Source organism: Coregonus clupeaformis, chromosome 11, assembly GCF_020615455.1.
Source record: "Coregonus clupeaformis isolate EN_2021a chromosome 11, ASM2061545v1, whole genome shotgun sequence".
Taxonomy (NCBI): Eukaryota; Metazoa; Chordata; class Actinopteri; order Salmoniformes; family Salmonidae; genus Coregonus; species Coregonus clupeaformis.
In genome coordinates, this window is record NC_059202.1 from 6,567,264 (window position 1) to 6,585,758 (window position 18,495).

Sequence of the window (18,495 nt, forward strand, 5' to 3'; positions counted from 1 at the left end):
GCAAGACAATGCTAGACCTCATGTGGCTGGAGTGTGTCAGCAGTTCCTGCAAGAGGAAGGCATTGATGCTATGGACTGGCCCGCCCGTTCCCCAGACCTGAATCCAATTGAGCACATCTGGGACATCATGTCTCGCTCCATCCACCAATGCCACGTTGCACCACAGACTGTCCAGGAGTTGGCGGATGCTTTAGTCCAGGTCTGGGAGGAGATCCCTCAGGAGACCATCCGCCACCTCATCAGGAGCATGCCCAGGCGTTGTAGGGAGGTCATACAGGCACGTGGAGGCCACACACACTACTGAGCCTCATTTTGACTTGTTTTAAGGACATTACATCAAAGTTGGATCAGCCTGTAGTGTGGTTTTCCACTTCAATTTTGAGGGTGACTCCAAATCCAGACCTCCATGGGTTGATACATTTGATTTCCATTGATAATTTTTTGTGTGATTCTGTTGTCAGCACATTCAACTATGTAAAGAAAAAAGTATTTAATAAGATTATTTCATTCATTCAGATCTAGGATGTGTTATTTTAGTGTTCCCTTTATTTTTTTGAGCAGTGTATTTTCAGAAGTAAATGTACAACAGGTAACACTAGGTGGGACTGAGGATTGTGGTCTGGGATACAAAGGGGGCACATAATAAAAGCATAACGCTGTTGTGCATGCCAGGGTATTCCGGTTTTGTAACTTCAACTGATCCTGTCTCTGTCTCTGAGCCTGTTTTATACAGTAAATGGAACATCAACAATAACCTATGTTTGAGTCGGGATTGGTAGCTTGCCAAACTATCAACATTTGCTCTCCTCCATGACAAGTAGACAATCACAGGGTTTCCCAAACTCGGTCCTCGGGAACCCAAGGGGTGCACGTTTTGGTTTTTGCCCTAGCACTACACAGCTGATTCAATTAATCAACTAATCATCAAGCTTTGATCATTTGAATCAGCTGTGTAGTGTTAGGGCAAAAACCAAAACGTGCACCCCTTGGGAAACGGTGAGACAACGCATTCAGTGGAACAGAACAGCTAATGTAGGGTTTCCCAAACTCTGTCCTCGGGACCCCAAGGTGTGCACGTTTTGGTATTTGCCCTAACACTACAAAGCTGATTCAAATAATCAACTAATTATCAAGCTTTGATCATCTGAATCAGCTGAATAGTGTTAGGGCAAAAAACAAAACGTGCTCCCCTTGGGTTCCCAAGTTCGGGAAACGCAGAGCTAAGGTGACTCTATTAAATGTATTGAATGAATGTCATAGACACAGGAATGTCACAAAACAGGAGATCCCCTAGACATGACCACAGTCTGCATTATCCAATGCGCCTCTTTGATGATGTTAAAGTCCATAACGCCTAGTGCTGCCTGCCTGCCCCCTCCCTGTGCTGCTACATGATAGGGGGCAGACACTTGGATGACACCTGGCACCCTCCGTCGGTGCCCACATCTAGCTGAGGCTTGATGATGATGTGCACGGGCCTCTCCCCGCCCGCCTCATGATTGGTGTCCCTGTTGACCTTGGCCACGCCCTCACACAACTGCTCCTCTGCTGACGCTCCAATGGGACGCAGTCGCTCAGCGGTCACCATCTTGCGCCCTGCCTTGGCGGAGAGCTCTCTCTTCAGCTTGTTGCTATCGGACCCAATCCTCTCAGCTGCAATGTAAAATGGGAGGACATGGTATTTCACACATACAAAATTATGTGGTTTAATCCATAAATTGATCTTTCACATTGTGAAAATTTATTTTAGAGAAAAAAAGCAAGCGAGAGGCCTGGTCTTACCTGTCCTGTTAGTGACTACTTTGCGGTAAGTGGCCTCGTAGTTGTTTTCTGTGCTGCTCACGCTTTCACTGGGCTTCCTCATCATGGGTCGTGTTTTGGGCCTGAGCTTGTTGAGATGGGCCTCCTGGATCCACTCATGCTGCATCGCCTCATCTGGTGTCATACGCTTGGTTGGATCCCACCTAGATAGCACAGGAATACACAGTAAGTGTGTGTGGAGAAGATTGAGCTAACTACCAGAAATCTCATGACAACAGTAATTCCGCTATTCATGACCCTGTCACCATAGCGTAATAATCCTGTGCTGAATGCTAGATTTCTAGTGTGTTGGTGTTGACATACGTGAGGCAGCGTCGAATGAAGTCCAGGAACAGAGGATCGTTGGTCTTCAACACACTGGCTAGGTCTTTGGAGTTGGGTCGCCTTTTCTTCCCTTTGCTGTTTGTGATGTTTCTGGGGTTTCCTTTGGAGTCTGCAACAAGTCATCAAACACACCAGTTAGTTTGTTAAAATGTTTTGCAGCCCAATTCAGATTTTTTTTCTCACTAATTGGTCTTTTGACCAATCAGATCAGAAAAAGATCAGTGAAAAGATCTGAAGCCTATCTAAACGCAGCCTACCTTATTTATCTGATATAAAGAAACACATTTGTACTGTATAAACCATAGAAAGTTCTTACCGAAAAACAATCTTTTCCTGGATGCTGTCTGCACAAAATCATTGGGAGGCATTCCGAATACCTAAGAAATAAAATAACAGAATGTCCTTGAATGGTGATGGATAAATGGATTGCTAAAAACATCCAACACCAGATACTCCAATTGGCTAGCGCTGAGCTCTGAGACTATGTCTGCAGATGGTTGGTTGTGTACCTCCATGATGCAGGCGATCTGCTCCACCTCGCTCTCCCCAGGGAAGAGCGGGAAGCCGGTGTAGAGCTCAGCCATGATGCAGCCCAAGCTCCACATGTCGATGGCCATGCTGTAGGTGTGTCCCAGTATCACCTCTGGGGAGCGGTAGAAACGACTCTGGATGTAGGTGTAGACTACAATGGCAGGCAAGGAGAGAGAGAGTGCGAGAACGGCGTTTATGTTAACATTCGGTTACTGTATATGAGTGCGATGGCTTTGGAGCTTTAAATATTTACATTTACATTTTAAATATCAGACCTGTACCATGTATAACAGGTATTTAATCAGGTGAGACATTCACCTCTCTGCTGCTCATAACAGCTGGACCCAAAGTCCACCACCTTGATATTTCCTTGTCCTTTCTGAGACAGAAGGATGTTCTCCTTTTGTGAAAAAAGAGAAGCAATGTTAATTTTCCAAGTAACCAATCAAAGTGCAGCCCACTCATTTTCTTTATAGAGCACTGGTACTATGCATTAGCATGTCTGACTTATCAGTTAAATATTATTTGTGTTATTACTATATGCAGTGCCGATACAGTATGTCTGAGGAACCTTACTGGTTTGAGGTCACAGTGAATGATCTTCTCCTTATGCAGCATCTGCAGGCACTTGAGCAGGGAGTGGGTGAAACGACGGATCAAGGCCAGACTGAAGCCCTGGAAGTTGTTCTTCTTGATCAGCTCATAAAGGTTGACTCTATAAGAAGTCAAAGACACAATCATTTAGAGAACTGGTAGAATGATAAACACAGCTTTCTGCCACCAGTCTCAGTCTCTCTGCTTTCTCTTTTTCCCACACTTGCACGTGGACTCAAATGTTATAGTTTATTAGTCCTCCAGAGGGCAGCACTATACTGTGTTTTTTTCATGGCATAGCTCAGTCGAATCTAGCAGGACCATGCAGTTTAGTAATACGATTTTAAAACGGAAGTGAACATGCTATATCAGATTACTTAACATTCTAGAATGTCTTAACATTAAGAAGAGAGACTTAAGAAGATGGATATTCCTGGTATTATTCAGTACTTATGGGAAGCACAAACTTCTCTGGTCAGTGTAACCGGAACCTTCACACCACGAGCAGGCAGAGGAAAGAGATAGGGCCCTAATCAAGGCATTAACTAAGGGATTGGGTGACGGTAATGCTAGATAGGTCAAGGTGGCAGTCTAAGACGTCTACTAAAGGTCAGCCAGCCTGGTATAGAACGGTTGTTCCATTAAATGAGGGCCTTTTACGTCCCTTTGATATTTTAGGTTGAAATTGTGCACAAATATTGCATTTTAAAAGACTGTTATATTAAATGAAGTGCCCTTTAATATAGACCACATGGAAAATTAAATAAATCAGATTGTTTATATGAATAAAGGCTTGCTAAAGTGCCAAAATACAGCATTTTGACATGTCCCTCTGTGTACCTCTGTGACCTCTAGGAAGATTTTAACCCACCCACTTAACCCCAACATTTCTACAAGTTTTCACCATTGTAAAGCCCTCATTATTTTGTTGCTTTGACAAAGTCATTTCTGAGCATTATTATTTATTTAATGTGATTAGTGATTCATTTTAAGGTAAAATAAAAACCTGTCTCTCATTTTAAGGTCAACCCTTAAAATAAGGTAAACAGAACTCTTGTTTGAATATGGTAAAACTATTCCTTTTTAAATAATTACACTATTCAAAAAGGTACTCAATTGGTGGAATGACCCAGAAGACTATCTTGTCTCAGAGAGAACCTAAGGCTAGGTTGTTTAAGGCAGATTGTTCTAGGTGGGCTGCTCACTTTACTCAAGTAGTGTAGCAGATGGAGTGACTAGTGATAAGCGAGCTGTGTATGTGATAGGGGAGTTCAGGGCTTAAGTCTTGTTGTTGTACCTCGGGAGAGGTGCCTAACCTTGAATACCTTTGATTAACACATTAATTATTCAGGATTTCATTTAACTTCTACTGGGACTATTTTGATTGTATGTGCGTGTGTGCAGTGCTTTCGGAAAGTATTCAGACCCCTTGACTTTTTCCACACTTTGTTACGTTACAGCCTTACTCTAAAATGGATTAAATGATTTCCCCCCCCTCATCAATCTACACACAATACCCCATAATGACAAAGCAAAAACAGATTTTTTAGACATTTTTGCAAATTTATAAAAAATAGAAAACAGAAATATCACATTTACATAAGTATTCAGACCCTTTACTCAGTACTTTGTTGAAGGACCTTTGGCAGCGATTACAGCCTCTAGTCTTCTTGGATATGACGCTACAAGCTTGGCACACCTGTATTTGGGGAGTTTCTCCCATTCTTCTCTGCAGATCCTCTCAAGCTCTGTCAGGTTGGATGGGGAGCATCACTGCACAGCTATTCTCAGGTCTCTCCAGAGATGTTAGAAAAGGGTTTAAGTCCGGGCTCTGGTTGGGCCACTCAAGGACATTCAGAGACTTGGTCCTCTGTAGCTCAGCTGGTAGAGCACGGCGCTTGTAACGCCAAGGTAGTGGGTTCGATCCCCGGGACCACCCATACACAAAAATGTATGCACGCATGACTGTAAGTCGCTTTGGATAAAAGCGTCTGCTAAATGGCATATTATTTTTATTTATTTTTATTATTAAGCCACTCCTGTGTCGTCTTGGCTGTGTTCTTAGGGTCGTTGTCCTGTTGGAAGGTGAACCTTCACCCCAGTCTGAGGTCCTGAGTGCTCTGGAGCAGGTTTTCATCAAGGATCTCTCTGTACTTTGCTTCATTAATCTTTCCCTCGATCCTGACTAGTCTCCCAGTCCCTGCCATTGAAAAACATCCCCGCAGCATGATGCTGCCACCACCATGCTTCACCGTAGGGATGGTGCCAGGTTTCCTCCAGACATGACATTTGGCATTCAGGCCAAAGAGTTCAATCTTGGTTTCATCAGACCAGAGAATCTTGTTTCTCATGGTCTGAGAGTCTTTAGGTGCCTTTTGGCAAACTCCAAGCGGGCTGTCATATACCTTTTCCTGAGGAGTGGCTTCCATCTGGCCCCTCTACTATAAAGGCCTGATTGGTGGAGTACTGCAGAGATGGTTGTCCTTCTGGAAGGTTCTCCCATTTCCACAGAGGAACTCTGGAGCTCTGTCAGAGTGAGCATTGGGTTCTTGGTCACCTACCTGACCAAGGCCCTTCTCCCCCTATTGCTCAGTTTGGCCCAGTGGCCAGCTTTAGGAGGAGTCTTGGTGGTTCCAAACTTCGTCCATTTAAGAATGATGGAGGCCACTGTGTTCTTGGGGACCTTCAATGCTGCATAAATTTTTTGGTACCCTTCCCCAGATCTGTGCCTCAAAGCTCTACGGACGATTCCTTCGATCTCATGGCTTGGTTTTTGCTCTGACATGCACTGTCAACTGTGGGACCTTATATAGACAGGTGTGTGACTTTCCAAATCATGTCCAATCAATTGAATTTACCACAGGTGGACTCCAATCAAGTTGTAGAAACATCTCAAGGATGATCAATGGAAACAGGATGCACCTGAGCTCAATTTCGAGTATCATAGAAAAGGGTCTGAATACCTATGTAAATAAGGTATTTCAGTTTTTTACTTTTAATACATTTACAAAAATTTCTAAATACCTGTTTTCGCTTTGTCATCATGGGGTATTGTGTGTAGCTTGATGAGGACCATTTAAAAATATATACATTTTAGAGTAAGGCTGTAACGTTACAAAGTGTGGAAAAAGTCAAGGGGTCTGAATACTTTCCGAATGCACTGTGTGTGTCAGGGCTGGGGTCAATTAGAATTGAAGGCAGTCAATTCAAGAAGTAATTTTTATAAAAAATTCAAAAATGGAAAACGTTTGAAATAAATAGCTTCTACTTCTCAGTTGATTGATAAGTCATAGAAAATAGATGCCCTTTATTAAAATGTTGAATTGTAATTAAAGTTTACTTTCTGAATTGACCCCGGCCCTGGTGTGTGTGTATGTCTGTGATGGCTTTAATCACAGCCTAATTCCAGGTGTCTTATAGTAGTGTTATACACACTACACTCACCCTAGCAGCTCGAAGGAGATGCAGAGATGGTTGCGGAAGTAAAAGTATTCCTTCATATGGATGACATTGTGGCAGTTTTCCCTGTCTTTCCTCCTCACAGCATCCAGGATCTTTAGTTCCACTAGGGCCTGGTGGTGAAACCTGAAGTCCAATAAGAGTTAGTTAGGTCACAGCTCCATTCTGGATTTAACCATTCAAAACAGTCTGAAAGCCAAAAACTATAATACAGTCGTGGTCAAAAGTTTTGAGAATGACACAAGTATTGGTCTTCACAAAGTTCGCTGCTTCAGTGTTATGAGATATTTTTGTCAGATGTTACTATGGTATGCTGAAGTATAATTACAAGCATTCCATAAGTGTCAAATACTTTTATTGACAATTACAGTAAGTTTATGCAAAGAGTCAATATTTGCAGTGTTGACCCTTCTTTTTCAAGACCTCTGCAATCCGCCCTGGAATGCTGTCAATTAACTTCTGGGCCACATCCTGACTGATGGCAGCCCATTCTTGCATAATCAATGCTTGGAGTTTGTCAGAATTTGTGGGGTTTTGTTTGTCCACCCGCCTCTTGAGGATTGACCACAAGTTCTCAATGGGATTAAGGTCTGGGGAGTTTCTTGGCCATGGACCCAAAATGTCAATGTTTTGTTCCCCGAGCCACTTAGTTATCACTTTTGCCTTATGGCAAGGTGCTCCATCATGCTGGAAAAGGCATTGGTCGTCACCAAATTGTTCTTGGATGGTTGGGAGAAGTTGCTCTCGGAGGATGTGTTGGTAGCATTCTTTATTCATGACTGTGTTCTTAGGCAAAATTGTGAGTGAGCCCACTCCCTTGGCTGAGAAGCAACCCCACACATGAATGGTCTCAGGATGCTTTACTGTTGGCATGACACAGGACTGATGGTAGCGCTCACCTTGTCTTCTCCGGACAAGGTGTTTTCCGGATGCCCCAAACAATCGGAAAGGGGATTCATCAGAGAAAATGACTTTACCCCAGTCCTCAGCAGTCCAATCCCTGTACCTTTTGCACAATATCAGTCTGTCCCTGATGTTTTTCCTGGAGAGAAGTGGCTTCTTTGCTGCCCTTCTTGACACCAGGCCATCCTCCAAAAGTCTTCGCCTCACTGTGCGTGCAGATGCACTCACACCTGCCTGCTGCCATTCCTGAGAAAGCTCTGCACTGGTGGTGCCCCGATCCCGCAGCTGAATCAACTTTAGGAGATGGTCCTGGCGCTTGCTGGACTTTCTTGGGCGCCCTGACGCCTTCTTCACAACAATTGAACCTCTCTCCTTGAAGTTCTTGATGATCCGATAAATGGTTGATTTAGGTGCAATCTTACTAGCAGCAATATCCTTGCCTGTGAAGCCCTTTTTGTGCAAAGCAATGATGACGGCACGTGTTTCCTTGCAGGTAAGCATGGTTAACAGAGGAAGAACAATGATTTCAAGCACCACCCTCCTTTTAAAGCTTCCAGTCTGTTATTCTAACTCAATCAGCATGACAGAGTGATCTCCAGCCTTGTCCTCGTCAACACTCTCACCTGTGTTAACGAGAGAATCACTGACATGATGGCAGCTGGTCCTTTTGTGGCAGGGCTGAAATGCAGTGGAAATGTTTTTTGGGGATTAAGTTCATTTCCATGGCAAAGAGGGACTTTGCAATTAATTGCAATTTATCTGATCACACTTCATAACATTCTGGAGTATATGCAAATTGCCATCATCAAAACTGAGGCAGCAGACTTATAAAATTAGTATTTGTGTCATTCTCAAAACTTTTGACCACGACTGTATAATATGAATCATAGTGACAGATTTTTACTGACAAGCTTTAGTTTTGTAGTGACCATCTTCTTGCTAATATTTTTCCATTCCAGTTGTAATGTCTTTTGATGTGAGAAATGATGACAGCTGTAAAGAAGGGAAAGCACCTCTCCTCTCCCAGAAGAAACATCATTTTTGAGAGAGGGCTTAGTTCAAGACAAGGCCCCAGTGGAGAGACCAAGGCAGCCCTTAGGCGTTAGGCACCCATTTTGTTTTCTGCATTATTGAAGGGCAGTAAGCACTGATGGCATCTGCATCAATCAAAGTCAAAGAGGAGAAGGGGGAGTTCCATTGATACACAGAGAGCCTTGGATCCCCTGAGAGAGGACTGGTAAAGCAATACCGAGGAGCCTCCTTTGGACCTCCCCATGAAAAGGTCACGAAGAGGTCCATGTTTAATGACTTCACACAGGAAGGTCAGTTTCAGGGCATGTAGCAAAATATTTTGTTTGTACCTTTTTTTGTTGCGAATGACCTTGATGGCAACCAGTTCTTGGGTCTTGTGGTCCAGACATTTCAGGACCTGTCCAAAGGATCCTTTCCCGATTACCTCCAACACCTCGAAGCGGAAGCCAATGTGGTCGTGTAGAACCTGGATACGAGACAATATGGACAATATTCATTGTATGTACTTAACTAGTAGTTCATGATACAATGACATCCTTTAATGATGGTTGTTTGTAATGACTACATAAGGCACATTTGCCCAACTACTTCCAGTGCCAAACACTAGTTCTTAATAGTACTTCTGTGTTGCGTTCCATTTAGTTATTTAGCTGTGCATCGGTCATGACTTAACCTGTGTGACCTAGAGGTTACCATGAATGGGGGCATAAGGTCATGAGTCTAAACAATGCTCACAGTCAGTCTCCCTGTGACAGCACATCCATACAGGTTGGAATAAGACACAAACTGCCTGTGGATAGTCAGTTAGGCTCACATCGCAGTTTGGCTAGCGTGCATTAAACTGCTTTTCTTGTGCCTTAACATAAGCTCATAGCATAATGTCTTGTAAATAAACAAAAACCCTCCTACATCTTACCCCAAGGAACCACAATAATATTTATTAATTTTTGATTTAACCTTTATTTTGACAGGGAGTCATGCTGAGACCAAGGTCTCTTTCACATATGGGCCCTGTATGCACATCAAACAAATAAATATACACTATGCACATCAATATACACATCAATATACACATTAATATTCACTCCAATACACAAAAAGCAAAACACAATCATAGAAAACAAACACATGCTTATGAGAAACGTATATTCAAATCCTTGATGAAACTTTACGTTGTTGTAGCTGCCTTGCTCGTCGTCGTAGCCTGCGTTCTGAGGAATCCCATGAGAGCCCTCAATCTTCTTGGTCTCCAGACCCAGAAACCAGATCTCTGAGTAGTCCATGATCTCCTCCTGCTCAAACTCTGTCAGACGCCCCTGGAAGTGCCTCAGTGCCTCTGTGGGAGACATGGGCAGCCTCTGTCCCTCATAGAGCTTCTTCTCCTCCAGCTTGTTGCTGAGGCCCTTGGTGGTGATGGAGTCATACAGGTTCTCCACGGAGGAGCCGAACCGTGTGGGGAACTGGGAGGAAGGCTTTGGTCTCTCATCCTGCCAATCACAAAAGGACAGAAGAGGTCAGCTGATCTGTTCTCACAACACTTTGGCACTATCACTTAGCGTAACCCTGATGAAACAGGTCTCACTTTCTTTTACATTTACAGTGGGGAAAAAAAGTAATTAGTCAGCCACCAATTGTGCAAGTTCTCCCACTTAAAAAGATGAGAGAGGCCTATAATTTTCACTTGTTATCAGTATAAAAGACACCTGTCCACAACCTCAAACAGTCACACTCCAAACTCCACTATGGCCAAGACCAAAGAGCTGTCAAAGGACACCAGAAACAAAATTGTAGACCTGCACCAGGCTGGGAAGACTGAATCTGCAATAGGTAAGCAGCTTGGTTTGAAGAAATCAACTGTGGGAGCAATTATTAGGAAATGGAAGACATACAAGACCACTGATAATCTCCCTCGATCTGGGGCTCCACGCAAGATCTCACCCCGTGGGGTCAAAATGATCACAAGATCGGTGAGCAAAAATCCCAGAACCACACGGGGGGACCTAGTGAATGACCTGCAGAGAGCTGGGACCAAAGTAACAAAGCCTACCATCAGTAACACACTACGCCGCCAGGGACTCAAATCCTGCAGTGCCAGACGTGTCCCCCTGCTTAAGCCAGTACATGTCCAGGCCCGTCTGAAGTTTGCTAGAGTGCATTTGGATGATCCAGAAGAGGATTGGGAGAATGTCATATGGTCAGATGAAACCAAAATGGAACTTTTTGGTAAAAACTCAACTCGCCGTGTTTGGAGGACAAAGAATGATGAGTTGCATCCAAAGAACACCATACCTACTGTGAAGCATGGGGGTGGAAACATCATGCTTTGGGGATGTTTTTCTGCAAAGGGACCAGGACGACTGATCCGTGTAAAGAAAAGAATGAATGGGGCCATGTATCGTGAGATTTTGAGTGAAAACCTCCTTCCATCAGCAAGGGCATTGAAGATGAAACGTGGCTGGGTCTTTCAGCATGACAATGATCCCAAACACACCGCCCGGGCAATGAAGGAGTGGCTTCGTAAGAAGCATTTCAAGGTCCTGGAGTGGCCTAGCCAGTCTCCAGATCTCAACCCCATAGAAAATCTTTGGAGGGAGTTGAAAGTCTGTGTTGCCCAGCGACAGCCCCAAAACATCACTGCTCTAGAGGAGATCTGCATGGAGGAATGGGCCAAAATACCAGCAACAGTGTGTGAAAACCTTGTGAAGACTTACAGAAAACGTTTGACCTGTGTCATTGCCAACAAAGGGTATATAACAAAGTATTGAGAAACTTTTGTTATTGACCAAATACTTATTTTCCACCATAATTTGCAAATAAATTCATGAAAAATCCTACAATGTGATTTTCTGGATTTCTTTTTCTCATTTTGTCTGTCATAGTTGACGTGTACCTATGATGAAAATTACAGGCCTCTCTCATATTTTTAAGTGGGAGAACTTGCACAATTGGTGGCTGACTAAATACTTTTTTTCCCCACTGTACGTTGGGAGCGATACATGTCAGATACAGCTCAGAGCACAGGAGGTTAGTGGCACCTTAATTGGGGAGAATGGGCTCGTGGTAATGGCTGGAGCAGAATCAGTGGAATGGTATCAAATACATCAAACACATGGTTTTCATGTGTTTGATACCATTCCATTTGCTCTGTTCCGGCCATTATTATGAGCTGTTCTCCCCTCAGCAGCCTCCTGTGGTGAGGAGGGTTCATCTGAAGATGTATAAACTATCAAGGACTTATTATTTACATGTGCATTTACAATTGACAACTGGAGTCCAGTGAACTACTGTTGGAGGCCAACAGTATAGTGTGACAGTGTGAAATGTAGCCTCACCTGGTGTGTCTGGTAGCTGTTCGGCAGCCCCTTGTTGGCGATGTGGGGCAGGATGCTATCGGACTGCTGGTGGTGGAGTTTGGCATTGCTGACAACCACCTGTATCACCGGGGGCTCCAGTTGGGGCAAGGTCCCTACGTCCGAGTTAAACTTCTACAGGAGAGAGAAAAGGGTTCAAATAAAGGAAGGTTTAAATATGCAGATGAAAACAGTCAAAGTGTAATAACATATTGTATCGACATAACTAGTCTTGCTTGCCAGACTCATGGCGCTCTAACCCCAGTTGTGTCAGAGTTACAGCAGCTGTGGGAAGAGACTCTGTGATCACATACTCTATGGCGAAGGTTTGGAGAGTTGGCGCAAAAATAAAGGGATGGAGAGATGGAGAGAGCGCTACATCCGCTCTGACCATTCTAAATGTGGTGGCTCAGGTAACCAAGACCCCCTGAGTTGAGGGTGGAATTACTGAGCAGGGTAAGAGTGAGTCGGGGACAAAACATCAGAGACTGGTCCCTGACAGACCCTGTCAGCGTTATCTGCTGCTGTGGGGGAGCTGAACTGGAGCAGGCCTTTCTCTAGCTGACATCCTGCTTGCTGTAGGAGCACGTTTACATGTGTCACTGGCTGCCTTGCAAGCATAGCCAAGCTAATGATGGGGGAAAGGAGACCTCTAACCTAGACTACAACAAGGGCAGGGATCATGAGTTTATTCAGCAAATCGTTGAAATTGTAAATGCCAGTAACATATTTAATTACTTCCTACACGGTAATGACACTGTATCTGCCTGTATAAATAATGTAAATACATTGGTATTATTAGGGGCAGTTATTGTAAATTGGAACCAGTAGTTCTATACCCCTTTTCTTCGGTTACAGCAAGCACAGCAGCCCAAAACAGCAGGTTGAAAAGTGCACACTAATCTATACATAGCGGTGATATTTAATCACATGTGCACAGGCTGTTGCAGTAGCTGCCAACTTGGTTATGATGCATAGACACAGGCTAAATATAGTTCCAAGCACCTGCCATAACAAGCACATGGATGCAAATACAGTATTGTGCTTATGCACAACTGGATTCAAGCTGATTACGTAGGCTACTACTCTGTGTTCTTAAACACATCCAGGTCTGACAGTGAGCAGCACCATGATTTCACCCCTTGGGAGTGGTTAGGAGGTGGTTGCTTCATTTACTCCATGTACTCCAGTGCCCTCCAATAGCATGACCTAGCTAGGGTAATGAGTTTTGGTGGAGTGAAGGGGGAGGGCACTGCACAGACAGAAAGATACAGGATTGAAAGAGTGGGTCTGCAGGGGCTTAAATGCTCTGCAGGTCAGGGGTCACCTGTGAGTAAAGGCTCACCTGTAAATAGGGCCGGTTGGTTGCCTGTTGGGTCTGGAGTCTGTGTGAGTGGGAGAAGGCCTCTGGTTTTGAAGACTGTGGAGGAGAGGAATATGGGAGATTTGACTTAACATTAGATTTATACACAAAACTCGCTTCTCTATACCTATTTAAGTCAGTGAGGGGGTGGCGTTGGATGCAGCATTTCCAAGGGAATCTCTCTAAAATCAGATTCAGTTTTGTTAAATAGATTCAATATGACTCATAACAAGTCATTGAGGTCATTCATCTGAATTATAAATCACGTATTTTTAGTAACCGAAACTGATTAACTTCAAAGCATCTCTGTGAATGAGGAGAATAAACAGCCTGGTTGTTGCTGGTGGGAGTTTCAGTCTCAGCACAGCGGTGGGTCCCACAGATATAAACAGCCAGTGGGCAGTGAAGCAAGATTATTACCACGCAAGCAAAGATGATGCACACTCCCTGAAATTAGAGTATTTTATGCAAGTAGCTACCACAGTAACATTGGTCTCTTTATCACTCAGTTTTTCCACAACCTGCATTCCTTTACTGGAGCATAGGCTTGTTAACCCTCTGATGTTCTATGAAGAGTGTAAGGGAGTGGTGATGATGGTGGTAATGGAGAGGAGAGCAAAGGGCTGTTTTAGCCTAGCACCAGAGAGATCATTGACTTCATTTCACAAAGCACAATTCAGTCTGGTGCCAGGTTATATGGGGCCATATGAGCCATTGAGATTCTTTTCGTTCTGGTGCAACTGCCGCATTGTCAGAATAGCTGTGCTAACACGTGCCTTAATCAGAGGGGAGCATGTCAATTAACAGTGTGTTGAGAGACTGAGAGACACTGTATTGGTGGAATAAAACCTCCAGCCCAGATGGGCACAGGCTAAACTCAGAGAGCCTGAGAGGGCTGCGCAACGGTTGGCTGGGTACTTGGGTAGCAGAGCAGAGCAGATTTACAATGAACTTGACCAAGACCTACAGTAACACTATACTTTTTCACAAGTTCACTAAATAGACATCTCTTCTATCCATATGCTTAATATTCTTTATTTACTGACAAATTGCCTCTTACTGACCCAGATGGGTTCCTTTGCAAGAATATGACAGTATTTTGATTCCCATGCACACCCAGCGCCACGTATAAAAGTATATATGGCTTGGTATTATGTTGGGATTTAAAGTAGTAGGACACCAGTGCCCACCTTGGATTGCCTATGTTTGTAATCTGAGTTAGAGGAAGAATTCAGACCCCTGGACTTTTCCCACATTTTGTTACGTTACAGCCGTATTCTAAAATTGATTAAATAAATGTTTTTCCTCATTAATCTACACACAATACCCCATAATGACAAAGTGAAAACAGGTTTTTAGAAATCTTGGCAAATGTATTATAAATACAAAACTGAAATACCTTATTTACATAAGTATTGCTATGAGACTCAAAATTGAGCTCAGGTGCATCCTGTTTCCATTGATCATCCTTGAGATATTTCTACAACTTGATTGGAGTCCATCTGTGGTAAATTCAATTGATTGGAAATTATTTGGAAAGGCACACACCTGTCTATATAAGGTCCCACAGTTGACAGTGCATGTCATAGCAAAAACCAAGCCATGAGGTCGAAGGAATTGTCCGTGGAGATCAGAGACAGGATTGTGTTGAGGCACAGATCTGGGGAAGGGTACCAAAACATTTCTGTAGCATTGAAGGTCCCCAAGAACACAGTGGCCTCCATCATTCGTAAATGGAAGAAGTTTGGAACCACCAAGACTCTTCATAGAGTTGGGTTAGGGAGAGAAGGGCCTTGGTCAGGGAGGTGACCAAGAACCCGATGTTCAACTCTGACAGCGCTTCAGAGTTCCTCTGTGGAGATGGGAGAAACTTCCAGAAGGACAACCATCTCTGCTGCACTCCACCAATCAAGCCTTTATGGTAGAGTGGCCAGACGGAAGCCACTCCTCAGTAAAAGGCACATGACGGCCCGCTTGGAATTTGCCTAAAGGCACCTAAAGGACTCTCAGACCATGAGAAACAAGATTTTCTGGTCTGATGAAACCAAGATTGAACTCTTTCGCCTGAATACCAAGCGTCACGTCTGGAGGCAACCTGGCACCATGCCTACGGTGAAGCATGGTGGCAGCATCATACTGTGGGGATGTTTTTCAGGGGCAGGTATTGGGAGACTAGTCAGGATCGAGGGAAAGATTGATGGAGCAAAGTACAGAGAGATCCTTGATGAAAACCTGCTCCAGAGCGCTCAGGACCTCAGACTGGGGAGAAGGTTCACCTTCCAACAGCACAACGACATTAAGCACACAGCCAAGATAATGCAGGAGTGGCTTCCGGACAAGTCTCTGAATGAAGTGGCCCAGCCAGAGCCCGGACTTGAACTCGATCAAACATCTCTGGAGAGACCAGAAAATAGCTGTGCAGCGACGCTCCCCATCCAACCTGACAGAGCTTGAGAGGATCTGCAGAGAAGAATGGGAGAAACTCCTCAAATACAAGTGTGCCAAGCTTGTAGCTGTAGCGGGTGATTTGGACGGAGTCAGGCGCAGGAGGTGTAAATCACAGAATAATGGTTTATTCGGCCAATACAGCAGTTCGCAGCAATGCGTAAAACTACAGTGCGGTATAACGGACTGGAGAAAAACAAAACACAAGGGTGAATATCCCGGCGATACAGTACATAAAGCTCCACCGAGCTATCGACACCTCCACATGAAACAATCACACACAAAGACATGGGGGGCAGAGGGAATACTTATACAGGGACTGATGAGGGGATATGAACCAGGTGTGTATAAAAAGCAAGACAAAACAAATGGAATGATGAGATGAGGAGCGGCAGTGGCTAGAAGGCCGGTGACGACGAACGCTGAAGCCTGCCCGAACAAGGAGAGGAGGCAGCATCGGAGGAAGTCGTGAAAGTAGCATCATACCCAAGAAGACTCGAGGCTGTAATCACTGCCAAAGGTGCTTCAACAAAGTACTGAGTAAAGGGTCTGAATACTTACATTTGCAAAAATGTCTAAAAACCTGTTTTTTCTCTGTCATTATGGGGTATTATGTGTAGATTGATTAGGGGGAAAAAACAATTTAATACATTTTAGAATAAGGCTGTAATGTAACAAAATGTGGAAAAAGTCAAGGGGTCTGAATACTTTCCAAATGCACTGTATGTCTTTTCTGAGACTCATATGACACCAGTTACAGTAAAGCATGAGGAAAGTAAAGATTCAACGTCTATGATAATCACTGTATAGAAAATATTGAATTGACAATTGCAAACAACAACTGTCTTGGAGTTCAATAGTTTATAAGCATAATTGTTTTAACATTGTCAGTAGCTAAACTCAAAATAAAGCTTTTTTGCTCATGAAAAGGAGAGCATCAACCCCACCAAGAAGAGCTGAATAAGAGCAACAAACTATTGCTATTCAGATCAAATAGAATCTTGCACTTTAACTGATGTATAGTTGGCTGGTTAGGTTATCAATGTGACAATGAGGTTACAAATAATTAATGACACATGATAACAAGGCTAATATTCTTTGTAAACAGTGGATGAAAGAGTTGCTGATTTCCGGTCCTTGATCATGTTTGATACTATTTATGGGAAAGCTATAGAGCTTCTGTCAACACCATGACTCATAAAATAAAGTGTAGACTGAAATAGCCATGGATCATGTTTACCTTCTCAGAAAATCACAACAACCTATAGGCAAATTAGCCTACTAAATGGGTCATAATGTTTAGGCCTACTTTATAACACGTATCATAATATTCTGTATTTGTGAAATAAGTGGGTAAGTGGAATAGAAAAGTGAATCTCCATACAATCTAAACTACAAAATGATTATTTCAGACTTCAGACATAGAAATACATAACTTTCTGATGTTCAAGCAAAATATAAAATAAAAGTCAAGTAGAGAAGAGAACAGAAAAGAAAGGCTGTAAAAAACATTGGTCAAAATCTGTAGCCTAAAGAGAGAAATAAATAACGGATTCATTAATATACCCAAAATGGATGATTGACCTCACCTTGTTATTAATTTCGGGAAACATGTTGCTTTGACACCTGGGTCCTTAGTAAATCCCAATCTCAATGTAGCCTACACGTGAAAGTAACTACTGTAAAATCCAGGTAAATGCAAGGCGCCAGCACATTTTCGAAAGTCCAGACGTCACTTTCATATTCTCTGACACTTGGAGAAAAAAACGTCAGCAACGAAAGTCCAACCGAGGAGCGACTGTCACTTGAATCAACACGAATTGATCGGGTCCTGAATCTCAAACTGCGATAGACATAATCTTGACGATAGGGTCAGTATTGGTGTTGTCAGCAGGAGATTAGAGAAAGAGGCAAGCTGTTAGTCTATTCACCTTGACGCGTAAATCTCTGGAGAGGCCACCTGTTCAGGTGTCTGCATCTGACAGCTGGGTCTCCCCGATATAGATTTGTTTTTGGCTACTTATCGTCCCCTACATTCGACCGACACTCCTAAAATCCAATAGTGCTCGGTGAGTGTGCGCCATTGCGCGCATTACTATACAGTAGCTAATACAGCCTACTGCTGAGGCACTGTGCCTAAATCGCACAGTGTATCCCTGTGGATAGCCTATACTGACAGTCGCAGTACTGAGCTCCTCACATTGCAGGAAATGGTCGTGTGATGTGTTGAGAGATGATGCTGTCTCTAAAAATAACCTATTTACCATCCACAGACCATTTGCTACACAATTTATAGGTTGGACTAGGCCTATATGACAAATAAAGACTCTGTATTGAGGGGGGTAGACACTCTTTTTTGTAAACAGAACATTTAAACATTAATTCCCCCCTGTGACGTTTTGTCCCCTTTGACCTCACATGTGTTAAAAGTTTAAATTGTAGGTTTGCACTGGCAGACATAAACAATGGTAAAGGCTTGCTGGATTTTACCTCTCTCTCTCGCTCTGTCACACATGCACGCACACACACAAATAAAGACGGATGCAACACATAAAGGTAGCATATATTATATAATACCTGCCTTCTCGTAATGCACAGCTTGTTTTATAATAGGTTATACAACTTGATCATCAGTATGAGTAGTCCTATGCTGCAATGTATGATTATTATGTA

At 43.4% G+C, this 18,495-nt stretch overlaps 1 protein-coding gene across 3 annotated transcripts in view; it reads right to left on the bottom strand.

Annotated features, from left to right (window-relative positions):
* Window positions 1-1,110: 1,110 nt before the first annotated feature.
* Window positions 1,111-18,495, bottom strand: part of LOC121576949 (dual specificity tyrosine-phosphorylation-regulated kinase 4-like) — a 30,338-nt gene continuing 12,953 nt past the window's right edge. For 2 of the 3 annotated variants that reach the window (XM_041890568.2, XM_041890567.2), the window contains 12 exons: window positions 13,360-13,434; window positions 11,997-12,149; window positions 9,837-10,151; window positions 8,994-9,130; window positions 6,715-6,855; window positions 3,253-3,391; window positions 2,995-3,076; window positions 2,655-2,827; window positions 2,462-2,522; window positions 2,125-2,254; window positions 1,783-1,964; window positions 1,111-1,653 (listed from right to left, as the gene is read on the bottom strand). In XM_041890568.2, the coding sequence (XP_041746502.2) occupies window positions 1,388-1,653; window positions 1,783-1,964; window positions 2,125-2,254; window positions 2,462-2,522; window positions 2,655-2,827; window positions 2,995-3,076; window positions 3,253-3,391; window positions 6,715-6,855; window positions 8,994-9,130; window positions 9,837-10,151; window positions 11,997-12,149; window positions 13,360-13,434 (1,854 nt within the window). In that variant the 3' untranslated portion in view covers window positions 1,111-1,387. Of the gene's footprint in view, window positions 1,654-1,782; window positions 1,965-2,124; window positions 2,255-2,461; window positions 2,523-2,654; window positions 2,828-2,994; window positions 3,077-3,252; window positions 3,392-6,714; window positions 6,856-8,993; window positions 9,131-9,836; window positions 10,152-11,996; window positions 12,150-13,359; window positions 13,435-17,411; window positions 17,984-18,495 lie in introns of those variants that run through there. The other variant, XM_041890569.2, reaches the window with a different exon arrangement.